The sequence below is a fragment of the Pholis gunnellus genome (assembly GCF_910591455.1).
Source record: "Pholis gunnellus genome assembly, chromosome: 11".
In the NCBI taxonomy this organism is placed as follows: domain Eukaryota; kingdom Metazoa; phylum Chordata; class Actinopteri; order Perciformes; family Pholidae; genus Pholis; species Pholis gunnellus.
In genome coordinates, this window is record NC_136538.1 from 2557306 (window position 1) to 2572463 (window position 15158).

General features: G+C 41.4%; 2 protein-coding genes across 3 annotated transcripts in view; both read right to left on the reverse strand.

The window, feature by feature from the left end:
- zswim8 (zinc finger, SWIM-type containing 8) overlaps positions 1 to 4846 on the reverse strand; it is a 39856-nt gene extending 35010 nt beyond the window's left edge. Inside the window, exon 1 of the mRNA XM_079168909.1 lies at positions 3476 to 4846. Within this exon, the coding sequence (XP_079025035.1) occupies positions 3476 to 3653 (178 nt within the window). The 5' untranslated portion in view covers positions 3654 to 4846. The remainder of the gene's footprint in view (positions 1 to 3475) is intronic.
- Positions 4847 to 5775: 929 nt separating this feature from the next.
- Positions 5776 to 15158, reverse strand: part of LOC306703519 (neurotrypsin) — a 33813-nt gene continuing 24430 nt past the window's right edge. For both annotated transcript variants that reach the window (XM_079169511.1, XM_079169510.1), the window contains exons 12-14: positions 14054 to 14176; positions 12349 to 12629; positions 5776 to 9207 (exon numbers count right to left, since the gene is read on the reverse strand). In XM_079169511.1, coding sequence (XP_079025637.1) covers positions 8888 to 9207; positions 12349 to 12629; positions 14054 to 14176 — 724 coding nt within the window. In that variant the 3' untranslated portion in view covers positions 5776 to 8887. The remainder of the gene's footprint in view (positions 9208 to 12348; positions 12630 to 14053; positions 14177 to 15158) is intronic.

Sequence of the window (15158 nt, forward strand, 5' to 3'; positions counted from 1 at the left end):
AACGTTATAATTTACTTTCGTCCAATACCTATTTTTACTGAATGGAGTTTGAACGCCCCACAATGGAACTCAATGTAACCTCTGAGCAGCACTTTATAACCTCCAGTCGATTTCAAAACGGATTTGTTGTTCACATGTATCATTATCAGACCAGCAACTAGAAAGCATTAATGCTGATCTCCAGATCGCATATTTTCACCTAATACAGGCCGATAATGATGGGCAGTAAATTGAATTTCACACTTTGATGGTTAAACTTTGTAATTATCTGAGGGTCACATGACCCTGGTCATTTTCTAAATCTAAAATGCTCCCACGCTGCTGATTTAAGGCTCTTTTTGGCTGATGTAAGGCTGGAGTGTTGGTTCCCTCTAAACAGTTTACAACAACAGGTGAGTGGCAAGACATTCAAACATACAAGACAAACCGGCGCACACAAAGGTGTTACAAGACTTGCACTAGAGGACATTTCGCCGCACACACATACAAGTCGTTAATCAGGACATCCAAAATATCTTAGCTCCTTCAATTGTTAAGGTTGTGAAACCGTGACTTCTATAACAACAGTTATGGTCAAATCGGACATCCCTAATTGCCATATTAATAGTTGATATAAAAAAAGATTGATACTTGGCGTTCGTGTATTGATGAAATATCGCCACGCAAAATAGCGGGATACTATGCTGTATCGATTTTTTTTCTCCCCAACTCTTACTGGCTTTCTTAATAAAATAGTCTAAAGAGTCCTTTTTTCAGTCTCAGTCAGTAGAAAAGATCAGTTCTTCTATGAAAGCTTCGAAACCACCAAAGACTATACCCAGCTCTTGGAAAAGAGCAAAACCTCTGACAAAGATGAAGCTGCTTAGAGAATTTGTTACTATTGAAGTTAGAATACTGTCCTACAAAAGAAACTCACTCATTACTCTTTATTATCAAATGACAGTCGGCAAACCATTCGCAGCAAACATCATGATTTGGAATCTGCCAAAATTCATGTAGTTGAGCAAAGAACATAATTAAGAAAAAATGAACAAGACAAATTTGTATCTATAGAAATTGTAAGGAATTTAAACCAACCTTTTAAATGGAAGTAAATCCATAAGTATTTGTCCATAAGTATTTGTATTCTGACTGATATTCTGATAGCTAGGGCCAGAGATCTACTTACTTGCATGCATTGTTACTTTTGTCATGTTTGGAGGCTATATTTGCTCAGGCTGAAGCTAGAGATTTAGTTGCTTTTTAGCCTTGCGTTGGCGTAGACCACCAACTGTTCATATACCGGCCTATGCACAACACCTGTTCCACTAGAGCAGGGGTGGCCAACCAGTCAGAGACCAAGAGCCACATTTTTTACTGTGTTACCGCAAAGAGCCACATCATACACATGGGCACACATGAACATCACCCTATCCCTTCCTCACACACACACATACCTTTGCTCAGCCAGATTTATTGTAAATGTCACACACCAATATGATAATGACAGAAATTGACTCCTAAGACCACAGGCCAGTCATTTTCAACAATGAACATTGTGTGCACTGTCTCACACAGACAAACTCTCAGTTCAACTAAGTCCACAAACAAAAATATAATAATTTACAATAGTGTTTTTCTTTTACTATGCATGTTACTTAGTGGGACTTCTGGCAATCCTTGCCTTGAACAATCCTCTTCAAATCTGGCTTGTATTCCGTTGTTGCCACTCGAAGCAATTCTTTCACATGGGTGTCAGTCAGAACAGATCGATGCTTTGATTTCACGTGTTTCAGGGTAGAAAACACAGACTCGCAGACATATGTTGACCCAAACATTGACAGTATCTTAAGCGCAGCCCGTTTGACATTGGGGTATTTTTTCATTGGCACACTTTTCCAGAACTCAATGGTCCCGTCCCTTAAAGCAGGTTTGAGTTGGTCCTCCTCACAAAGATCGATCATCTCCAACTCAGCCGCATCCTCATCTGTGACTAGCGGGGCTTTCAAACAGTCCGTCTCGGCGTTAAATGGGTCGACGAGGAACGTAATCTGTGGCCGCACATGCGCGTTTGACGAAAATACCGTATTTAACTCAAGCGAAGCGAACACGAACATTAAAAAAACACAAATACAAACTTCGATATGAACGTAAGAGCCGCATGAAACCGGGCAACGAGCCGCATGCGGCTCGCGAGCCGCGGGTTGGCCACCCCTGCACTAGAGGGCACACCAGAGAACTCGGACCATATAAAACTTATTGATTTGCATGTACTATATTGTTAATTCTGAGGCCATCGTAGATGGTATGTGAGGCTCCTAAATCAAGCACTTCGACTTCTAAAATAGTTCTGATGTGTCACTATTTTGACAAGGATATTTGTCACTGTGCAAAGGCAATGACGCATTGTACAAACGCAGGTAATTGCGGAGCTGGTCTCTTTGCTCTTTTTTTTCACTGCTGAGCCAAACTGACCCTGTCACATCACTATATTGCTCCTACAATGCCCTTTCGTTCATATGCGTATTGCATCTTGTCGACACAAAGTGTTGATTTCTCCAAATGGACGCAGGATACGCGAAGCAGCCATCATGCGCACGCAAACGAGTAGTTAAACATAAGTGTATCTCCTGCTGAGTAAACGGCCACATGTAAAAGCAGCGGGTCCTGTAGCACATGGCTATGTCTGTCGATGAGTTTTGGTAAACAAGAACACAGAAGTCTCTGAGAACAACCTAAGAGAGGAGCATAATGTTGCTGGGAGGCATCAGCACACACATCATATACACTGTATGCTGACTGACTGATTGGTCAGGAAACACATCTACTTGTAGCCAGTGGGCCCCAGACTGCCAAGATACTTCCACAACACTACAAGCCATAGAATGATTAAAATACACAGGAGTGCACTTCCAAAAGGTTGTGAGATTGAGACTGGAGTAGTAGCTTGTTGCGAAAAACTGCCAATGTGCTTTTGCTTAAAAGGTGAATTTAAGAAAACAAGTACAAATTGAGAAAATGCCCCCGACCACAAAGAGTTAAGTCCAAAAACAGTGACTTAAAAGTGACTAATATATCAGTCCTGCTTTGAAACACATGCACAGCGATACATGGACAGTGCTGGACTGTTATTTACTGAGCTGCAATAGTGTCAGCTACAGCCAGTGTTTGGAATAGGACTACACTAACCAGCACGTTTCTTATTGTAACACTCCAGTTGATATGAATATTAGAAACATATAAAATAATAATTGTATAAAAAGATATCACAAGTGTTCCAGCAACAGGTCATACTGCTCGTGTACTTTAGCCCTGCTGTAATACACTTCATAAAACCTTTCACACTTATTACGGAAATTTACACAATATCTCAAAGTATTCACAAAGAATGAACGTGTGTGTGTCTGTGTGTGTGTGTGTGTGTGTGTGTGTGTGTGTGTGTGCGCGTGCGTGCGTGCGTGCGTGAGTGAGTGAGAGAGTGAGAGAGTCCTCTAACCTTTAATCTTGACAGTAGGGGAGTTGGGTCCAGCGGATTGCTTCCTCCAGCCCCTCCAGTTCTGACAGAGGCTCTCGGCCTCTGAGATGAAGGAGCATAGAGAGTCTTCCTCGAACCGGTCCGAGTCTTCGAAGGAGAACCTCTCCCCATCCTCCCACTCGGCGAACATCAGTTCCATTACATCCACTTCTTAACGGCTTCCGAGTCCAGAGGACTGAGACTAGAGGCCACGGCCTTTTGCTTCAATCTAAAAGAATCAAGTCAGACCCGGCGGACAGTGTCCAACACTGGGGCAGAATAAGAGTCTGAAGACTGGGGGAGGGGAGGCCACTAGCAACCAAAACACAGCTGAGAGAGAGGCTTATTACCGCTGGGCCCTCACACACAGCTCCATGATGCGGACTGTACTGAGCCAAACTCGCCGGATAAGTCTTGTTACTGTCAACCAGACCGAATAGAATAGAGTGCTAAACTTAAAATGTCCACCCACTAACGGTATGCACGAATACACCAGATAGAGCTCCAACAGCGCTGACAAGGGATGTCTATGTGATTCTTTAAGAAGTCATGAAGTTGTTCTACTTCTTTCAGCCAATCAACTGGACCACTAACGTTGATATCTAGATTAACTGTTAACATTTACACTAATCCCGAAAGTGTTTGTTTCATGGCGAAATACTTTAAAGAGTCGACGTCAAAAACACACGTAGCTTTTAGTAATGCTGAATGTCTTCTTTATTCTACATTTAGTGTGCTAGTTCTGTTAGAATGCTGGGCTGCTAATGCACATAACATTTAGCCAACGTTAGCTGAAATGCTAATTATGCTAATAACCGCATACTGCAACACAAACAGCTGTCATCCAATGCAGACGACTATATTGAAGTTAAATTGGTTTACGAGCCCAAAAACACGTTTGTTCAAGTCGGCTTACCGTCGTTCTGCTTCGGTACAACCGTGTATTAGCTAAGCTATATGCATTAGCAATAGAAAGCTAACCCCAATCGGCTAACTTGAGCTAGCTTCAATAGCGGTTTGTTTACATTTACCGGTGAAGATAAACACCTTTCGTACTGTACGAACTACATCTTATTTACAGCGCATATCTTCTAGACTTTTGCATTTTCCTAGTTTACATAAGGTTCTTATTTCGATCGTAATCCCCCCTCCGAGCTCAATGTTTTCCTTTCTTTGTATTAGTATAAGAGCCTCCTCTCTGACGTTCACAGCTGATATATTCCTCAGTCAGCTCTGATGCAGATATCTGAAGAGTCCTTCACATATCTTCCTTCTCGACTGACACCGGCTGTCCGTCTCTTGTACTCGCCTCTGCCTCCAAATGACACCGGGATTCCCAGATGATTTCCCGTATCCCACTCGACCAGGCTCTATTAGAGTGTATCTGCCGGGGGAAGATGGCTCACCTCTCTCCAGCTCCTCCTCTATCAGCTGATCACAGCTTCCGGCTGCCAGCTCCAGGCAGCGTTTCAGATGCCTTTCAGCTCGGATTGAGGCGTCTCCAAACCAATTACACTGACCTGAGCATACTGACAGTTCAAAGCTGATATTGGGCTTTTACATTCGTGACTTTCGATTTCATTTCTATGACCTTATAAATATGTCCCATCCTGACATCGAGAGCTTGTGGCCACATTGCTTACTTGAGGTGCACTGTACCCTGTTACAGTCATGGCTGGTGACTATGGCCCACAGTTATATGAGCAATGGTTGAAGAACTTGTCAGTTCCTTTGCTTAAGTAAAGTAACAATAACACAAATTAAAATGACATAGGTAGAAAATGTAGGGAAGAAAAGTATATTGATTATGAAAAATGGAACGTCATCCGGATTTAAAACAAATATGTAGAACATTAATCAATTCTCATTGTTGAATCTGAAATGTAGTTGTGTAGAAGTCTAATGCAGAATGAATTATGAAATACTCAAGTAAAGTACAAACACCTCAAAACTAAACACTTGTGGCACAATTATTGAAAGCACTAACTCATAGCATATCTATGGCCACGTATCTGAACCATCAGCACATTGTCTGCCTTACACTATGTTTGAAATTGTAAAACACACCTTTTCCAAATAACTACAGTTATCTACAATATACAAAACTAGAAGCCTGTGTGTGTGTTTTTTGAAATACCATGCTCAATTATCAATCATCTGCACCCAGAATGCACCTGTGAAAACACCTGTTACAAATTAGATTGCTTAAAAATCAGAGATTGAGCACTATAAGTCGGACTCTTGGTGTGCACAAAAAATACTGTATTTAGTTAACGGTACAATATAGTAACAATGTAAAGCGTAAACTTTATTTTAAATGGCATACATATAGCTACATATGACCTCTGCGTTTTAAAGTCATTTAGGAGCAGTGGAATGCTGTAACGGTTTCAGGTATTCAAGGACACTTGAACATGCAAATAGTAGGTACATCCACAATAAACACATTGCATTTGTGTTCATAGTCTATATTTACAGAACACTACAAAGACTCTAGGTAACAGTGTTTTTTACTTATCACATCAGTGTGTAGTTGGCATGTGGAGAGAGCTATTTATTTGGTAAATGTTTGTAAAGTTGTGCAAAAATACCACTTTTAGAGTAGTTCATATAGTTAAATGTTTGCTTTTGCCAAAGATATTTAGTATTTTGTGTGTTTTGGGATTTTGTGAAAAGAGGGCCCTAGTGGGCCCCAGACATTTTGTTTTAGCAGTTGCAAAAAAATATTATTATTAATTAATACGATAATTGTTTTGTTTCTGACTAGTCTCCATCTCTGTATTGTTGTGTGTGCAGAAGGAATGCAGATTTTGCTGCAGAATTTGCTGTCCACTGCTATTGCAAACTTAATGTTTCCTCAACCTGTTTCACATTAAAAGCCTTCCGGCTACTCCCTGTAACTGGCTATTTAAGCATCAGCAAGTGCTGATTGTCATAAAGTTATTTTTGTCATAGCTTTTTTATTGAGCATTGATCTTACAGAATAAAATCATTTGTGAAGGATTGTGTAGAATTGAATCATTAGTTTTGAGACATGTATTGAATGGTATCGCCAAAATGAACAAAAGGCTTCAATTTTGAATAGAGACTAGACAGCTAGTCTTTGTTAAGTGGCTTGTGGTTGAATACTGGTTTCCTCTTAGTGGAATTTGACCAGGTTAAAATGAACACTACTAAAATAAATACAGTTTAACAAAGTCAAATAAATTAAATTTATAAAAGATGGAAATTGCATTGGCCAATGCTGAACATAACACAGAAAAAAAGTATACCGCATATAAACTACAGGCAATGTGTACAGTATTCGAAAAATAAATACAAATGAATTATCCAACACGTACCACAATATCAGCTGAAATGGAGGTTTTAAATCTTTTTTTTAACACAGTGCCCCTCTCCAAGACGGGAAGCCCTTATCATATCAGTTGCTATACACATTCCCATATTCCTACACATAGTCGCAGTTAATCAGATGACTGATTGGTATTTTGGCCTTGGTTATAAGGCTCTCCAATTCATGTGTAGACAGCCTATTAATGGACTTGCACTTATTACACTTTTTACTGAAGGCGGACAGACCTGTAATTACTTACTTAGCAAACACAAGTACATTTTGATGTCATTAAATGTTAGAATAATATGAATAATGGTTTGAGCTTTGGTTTTAGTTCAGAGATGCACACTTGGAAAATGAATAAAACTAATTAAATGTCTACAAGTACATATTCAGTACTATTATATCATTTGTCATTTCTTTCACTGGCCACAGGTCTTGGGCCTGTGTGTCAGTGTGTCTTTCTCTTTTCCATCAATCCTGGTTGGACAGGTTCTACTCTCCATATGGAATAGTACCCATCAATAAATCAATATGTATTTATGCATGTTGGGTTCAAGCAGGTTTTTCCACTGGTCCACTTTGTATCAGGTCCAACATTCTGGACCCATAGGGACTTGTATTGTCCAGCAATATTGCAGTTTGGGCAAATGTCAAATCTGTAACACATGATTAAATAAAGCAACCGTTTAACACTTGCTGCGAGCTCATCAGCAGGGTTCCTCAAAGTACGACACAACACACGTTTCCCCTGCCACATGGGAATTTGGCAATATATGAGTATACTAAACAATGGCATAAACATGCTTTTTAAAATGATGTGGAAAAAGACACAAAGTCCAGGAGTCCAGGAGGCACAGAAGCAGTGGCCAAAACACACCTCCTGCCACAAGCCCCGAATTAACGTCAAAACATTGGTCGTCAATGGTAACACACATTTCTCAATACTGATTTCACCTTTTCTGAACTCTTCACACACTCAGCACAACAGAGGTCAATGTGGACCAAACCGTTGCATTGCTTTGATACAAAACGCATGCAGCTGTGTTGCAAGAGAGGATCTTAATGTTTCATTAAATATTTCTACATACGTGTTTCTGAACAAGAAATGATTCATATCAACAATATAAGTGTTCATCAACGCTTGAACCACTCGTGGCACTTTTTCCTGTCTTGAAACTGCATTCTCAATTCTGTTTAGGCTTAGGCAAGAAAACTACTTGGTTAGGTTTAGTAAAATATCATGGTTTGGGTTCAAATCAGTTTCTTACTTTTGGTTTCACACAGGATATGAACATAAGCCTACTGGGTGAAAGTCCTGTATCTGACCCACCCACATAACCGCCTCTCTATGTGAATGTATCCGGACTTTGATTAAACGTATATGTGATAAAAAACAAAATGTCAGAAACAAACAGAAAAAACATTCTCCCCAAATGTAATTGATGATCCAGCTTGTTTTGGCTGAAGCCCTTATGGCCATGCGGTACCTGTCTGCTGCTTCAGTTTGACGGCCTCCTTCCAGTTGTATGGGAACGTATATTGTAGGAGACCAAGCTGGTATTTCTACATCTGTAGCTGTCCTTTACAAACTGAATATGTAAAATGTTGTATTGAATTATTGCAATTAATTAGTTTCATTTTCTGCACTTGGAATTACTACAAATTATTATTATTAAAATGGAATTATTATTACGTACACAAAGCAGCTAATTCAAGCATATTGGAGCATTTCTGTGACTCATACTGTGAAGAAGCCCAAGTCATGCAATAAACAATTGTCCATATTTTCGTTGCAGTGGAATCTTGGTTTATGCTGAATCATTTAAATAAATGTATATATAAATGACGCTTCACTACAACAGTGATACATATTGTGATGCTACTTGTTAGTGTTTGTGTAGGTCATCGTGTTCTGAGTGACAAAGGGTTTCTGTTGGGAGACAAATGTTGTCAGCAATCTGGTCCTAGACTTGATCCTGTTGCTCTGAGCTGCATGTCAGTGAAGAGAAGTGTGAACGTTTCTGATGAGGTGAACTCACAGGTTGTATTCTCCATTATCAGGTTTTGTAGGGTTTGTTGATGACCTTGTCAATCCATCTCAGAAACCTGCTAACACGTGTGTACACTCCAGGGAATGAGGGGTTACCACAGCCGTGACCCCAGGAGATGACTCCTGTCAGCACCCAACGGCCCCCTTCCCCTTGGCAAACCAGCGGACCCCCACTGTCACCCTGGCAACTGTCCACACGGTGGCGCTCCGACAGGCTCCCAGCACACAGCATGCGGCTGGTGAAGCGATCATTGTAACGCCTCTTACACTTCCAGGCTGGGAGCAGGGGGACCCAGGCTTGGAGCAGCGTCCGGGAGTACTCTGAGTCTGAAAGCAGGAAGCAGACAGGAAAAAACACATGAGAGTACAGAAATGTGAAGATATCTTATAGAAATGTAGATAATGAAGCAAAGTTCCGATGACGACCACATCTACAATGCATCATAAACATACTAATATTATAACAACATACGCGATGCCAAAAGTTGTGGTAGTGCATCAGATACTGATTGAGCTGTGTAGCTTTGCACCATTTGGCGACCATAGCACAGTAAGCTACAGTAACATGTTTGTACTACAGGTACAGGTGTGCTACTATAGGCATATGCATGTGGATACCCAGACCCTTATTAAAAGGCCAGTTCACCCACATTACAAAATAAAACATTTCTTTTGGTGTTATTTGCCAGGTTTTGAGAAAATCCATCACAAAACAATGAAATGTAATTTTGGCACAGTGTGAATTTTAACTGATGTGGCGCTCACAGCAAGCCGTCCAGACCGACAGCGTTGTTATGGAGGCAGACCACCCACCCCCCAGTTCCCCCTCAGGTAAACACTGTTAGCTCTGTCAGCACTTTGGACATAGTTGGTACTGTTAGCGCTGTTAGCACCATTAGCTAGGAGCCAGCGGCTAGGAGCCCAGAGGCCAAGATCCAAATGCTCCTAATCTTGAATCTTGCACCTTTAAAACACATACAAAGAATAGTAATGTAGGCCGGTCTCAACCCATTAAGCCTTTAAACAAGGAAAATAATAAGGAAAAAAAAGCAATCCTAAAAGACTCAGTGCAGGTTAGATCAAACTGGAGTGATGTGCCCTTTCTTCTTAGCTCTAGGACAGGGGTCGGTAACCTTTACCATCCAAAGAGCCAATTTGCCCTATTTTCCACCAAATAAAATGTGTCTGGAGCCGCAAAAATTATTTGATATCACAGCTTATAAAGTTTTATATATAGTTATATTATATATACAAAAACTATAGTTTGTTGTATTTATGAAAATATAGAACAAGGATTAAAACAATTCTTGACATTTTTATTTAGGAGAAAAACACTTGCTCAGTTTGCTGCAGCAGTTGAGAAATCGCTCTTTTTCGCTCATCTCCAGCAAATGCTGTGTGCTTGTTCTGGAAGTGTATTAGCAAAGTTCTCGCCACATATCAAGCATACAGGTCTGCAAATCATGATTAGCCACCTGCAGGGAAAGGCGACAGCGACGTCAATTTAGATGACAAAATATTAAAACATTTTATATTTTCAGTGACACAGTATCTGTCACGATTAGGCTTTGCCTCTGTGTTCTGTGTCTTTGTGTAGCTCCACACCCTCACTCTACCTGTCAGCCACTCCCTTCACCTGCCCCTGATTAACTAATCAAGCACTCCCTCCTCATTGGCACAACTCCCCTCACCTGTTCTAGCCACTATTTAAACCCCAGTCACACACGCACTCACTGCTAGATCATTGTCATGTCTACCCGCCTGTTCAGCTTGTCCTCTTTCCCGCCCTGTCTCGGTTCTGCTGGATTTTTCCCCTTGTCTCTGGTCTCGTCCGTGGATCCCCTGCTGTGTCCTGTATTGGTTTTGTGTGATTAAATATCTGTTGCAAGCTACTCTGCCTGGTCTTTGTCTGAGTCCTCCACCATGCCCCGTGACAGTATCACCTCAAACTCCAAGATAAGAGGTGTTCCCTTTGAAAGATTGTCCACTGTGCAAAAAATATAATAAAAATAATTATTTATTTCCATGTTATTTTTTGTCAAAGCCTCAGGCCATGTCCACACTACTACATTTCCATTTGAAAAGGCATATTTTGCTACGTTTACACTGAGCGTCCGGGGGTTACCTCTTCATGTGGATGCTCGTAAACGTATACGTTTAGAAACGATGACGCCCACACCCACGCTCACTACTTGATTGGTTCTTAGCAGTCACGACGTGTCCTTCCCTGATTCGTCACGCCCCTATCACGTGACCCTTTCCCGGAAGATCACAAACAGCAATAGTCTTGATTATCGATCGACTACCAGATTCATTTAACATAGACAACAGGTGTGACCTTGTTGTCTTTACTAGCAGCTGCTGTACAGTTAAAGTCTGCTTTTTTGCAGAGGAAGCAGCTGTTATTGGAGCGATTAGTGAGCGGCGTGACCAGCGGCATTATCAGACCTACGGAGCGGCCGTCTGAAGTCACGGGGTACATCCCAAGTCTCTTATTTGTCATTTCCTCACTCCTCGACCCTCGCTTGAACCGGAAGTTGTTCTGCGCCGCCATATTGACGGTTGTCCCAAAGCTCTTATTTAGCTCGGAGGAGCGAGGATCGAGGAAAGAGGAAATGACAATTAAGAGACTTGGGATGTATCCCAGGAAGTGTCAGACTGATCGGATTTTTCTAAATATATTTTCTAAATAAGAGAAACGCATTCTGTCGGTATAAATCGGTCCTCCGCTTATAAACAGAACACAGTTTGTTAAAGACCTAACAGGCTACAGAGAGAAACACCTCGACAGTGATGATCACTGTGTGTCTTTATTAGTTACTAGTATTATTAGTTACTATTATTAATTACAGTGATAATCACTGTGTCTTTATTAGTTATTAGTATTATTAGTTACTATTATTAAGTACAGTGATCATGTGAACAGACACAAACTTCTCAAAAGTCTCTCCAGCTGTTCAAGCCGACTGACAGCTGATCCAGCTGTGATCAGAGCCGCCGTCATCAGAAACAGACGTCGCTTCACGTGACGCTTCACGTGACGTTTCACGTGACGCTTCAGAGGAAAGGACATCTCATATCTCTTAAAACATATTTCCTCGTTTGCTCTCTCCTCGCATAGTTTCCTTGCGTCTCCATGCATCCTTGGTGGGAGAGACTAAGACGCAAGGAAAAGACGCAAGTGAATCGGGGATGCAAGAGACTTGGGATGTACCCTTAGTCTGGACGGAGATCATCTCGAAAACGATGCTGAAACACTGTGTGGATGGAGATCATATAGTGTGGAAGTAGACTCAGGGAGTTGCAACAAAGGGGCTGAAGAGCCGCATGTGGCTCCGGAGCCGTAGGTTACCGACCCCTGACCTAAATGCTACACACTGGCCCTTTAAGATACTAATGGTAAAATGTTTCTGTCACGTTAAGATGAAAAGCTGATGACAAACAGTTGTTTTATCCCGTAGAGTTTACCTGTGATGCCCCAGCCAGTGATCACACAGGCAGCCGGCCTCTTCTCCCACTTGTTACCCGGCTCTGGCAGACACACGGCGGCGGTGTGAGGGTTGAATGCAACACAGTTGCCCTCTGTGCCTTTGAGCCGCAGCAGGGCGATGTCATACTCCCAGCCCTGACTGTGGTATTTCCTGTGGATAACGATGCGTTCAGGTGACAGGGTGCGTTCAAAGTCATCCTGCTCCTCAGTATGGTAGTCACCCAGGCGCAACACGTAGCGGGTTGGGTCTCTGCCAAACCTGAAAGAGCAAAGCTAATTTGTAAATGATGGTTTTGATGAATGCCCATCATTTAATATGATAAATGGTAAATGGACAGTACATGTACAGCACTGTTCTAGTCTTCCAACCACTCAAAGAGCTTTAACACTACATGCCATTCATCCATTCACACCTATTCATACACTGATGGCAGAGGCTACTATGCAAGATGCCACTTGCCCATCAGCACTGCCTAACCCATTCACACCGTAGGTACAGACTTCTGGAGCAACTTGGGGTTAAGTGTCTTGCCCAAGTACACATCGACATGGACTAGCAGAGCCACAATATGCAACCAAATAGGCATCCATGGTGAAGACCATTTAATGTAATAGAAAACAAATGAGTAAAAAGTGCTAAAAATAAAAAAAACACTGCCAAAAGGTAAATTGATTTGATTAGACTGATACACTTGAGAGAACCAATTAAAAACATGGTTTTACTTTGTTCTGGTTTCAAGATAAGATGTATACGGTAAGACCTACTTCAGGTTACAGAGAGACAAGAGTCATAAATGTTGCGTAAAAAATCCAAATTCAAAAACAGGTAGCGGTAAGGAAAACTTTCTGAAACTAAGGCTTTCTTTGTCAAAACAAAATACTAATTATCTTACATCTTTTGCAAAATCAAAGACTCGATTCAGATTCAGCAATTTATTCCAAACTCTATGAACTCTTTTAAAAGTGGTATTTTTGCCTCACAAATTAATTTATGCAAAATAAATAGCTCTCTCCACATGCCAACTGCACACTAAAAGTAAAAGAAACACTGTTAACTAGAGTCTTTGTAGTGTGCCGTAAATATAATCATATATTAAAAACAGTAACTAGGACTTTAAACTGGAGCTGACATGGACATAGTTGCTGTGTTATACTGTGAACTATATACAGTATTTGTTGTGCATACCAAATTCCTATTTATGCTCAATCTCTGATTTTTAAGTAAATTGGTAACAGGTGTTTTCACAGGTGCATTCTGGGTGCAGGTGATCGATAATTGAGCGTGATATTTCAGACAACACACACAGGCTTCTAGTTTTGAATGATGTGTATATTGTAGATAACATGGAAAAAAGTGTCAGAATTTCACACTTAGTGTAAAGCAGACAATGTGGTGATTGTTCAGCATACCTAGTCAGCAGATACATACATACAGTACAAACATACAGTACATACAGTACATACATACAGTACATACATACATACAGTACATACATACAGTATATACATATATGCATACATACACACACACATACACACATACATATATACGTGAGTAAGTGCTTTCAATGATTGTGCCACAAGTGCCCCAAAAAACCTATAATGCATAGCTGGAATGGATTTTGTGACATCAACCAGAGGGACACATGGTAACAGGGACCACTAGAGGGAGCTGTCTCCTACCTCTTGAAGCAGTGGGCGGCGGTCACAACCCAGCAGGGGTTGATGAGTGACGCTCCACACAGAGGATGACTTCCTTTAGACTGAGACCTGAGCCACAGAGACACCTGCCAGGGCCACTCACCCCTGAAATCACACACACACAAGCCAGAGTTAGGCTTTCAGGGGGCTGCTGCTGGCTGAAACAGCTGCACAAACACACACACACACATTGATGACGAGGTGGTGGCTGGGCCGAAGAGTGACGGTCCCCCCACCAACGACTGTTCCACGCAGCGAGTCAGAAAAGGCACGGGCGGGTCAGGGGTTAGGGTTTTGTTTACCCAACTTCATCGTGAGGCCTCACTCCGTCAGGTAAGTATGCACTGTCCGTAATCTGGCTCTGAGTCGCTGATGAGGCAATCGCCTCCCTCCGGTTATTTGCCCTTTTATTCCCTTCTGTCGATGTTCACACACACACACACACACACACACACACACACACACACACACACACACACACACACACACACACACACACACACACACACACACACACACACACACACACACACACACACACACACACACACACACACACAGTGGTGTTTCCATCACTTCAGAGAATATTACATTGACTTACATTCATTTCCTGGATATTTATCCGAACCATAACCCTTACCCTAACTTTAACCAAGAACTAAGTCTTCGTCTTCACCTTAAACAATTTACATTATAAAGGACATGTTTTTTTTTCCCCAAAAAGAAGGCGAGTCCCCACAATGTGACTGTTTAAACAGATTTATGTCAACACAACACAAGGAATACACGCACAAACACACACACACACGCACACAGGTGTGCTGTTATGGAGACAAGTCCCGCACTGGAGGAGAAAACAGTTCATGGCCCTCCACTGACTTTGTATTGTGTGAACACTTGTCACTTGCGTCTGCTAGTCTAACTTATGAATAAATTATAAAAATACAAATCATAAAGATACTCATGCTGAGGAGTATTCATCAGCATTCATTCATCACATCTTTTATTCATTCTGGTCCACTCTATTAATATTGTGTTGCTTTCATGATGTTAAAGCACAAATCTGAAGAAGTTTTCAAAATAGGTC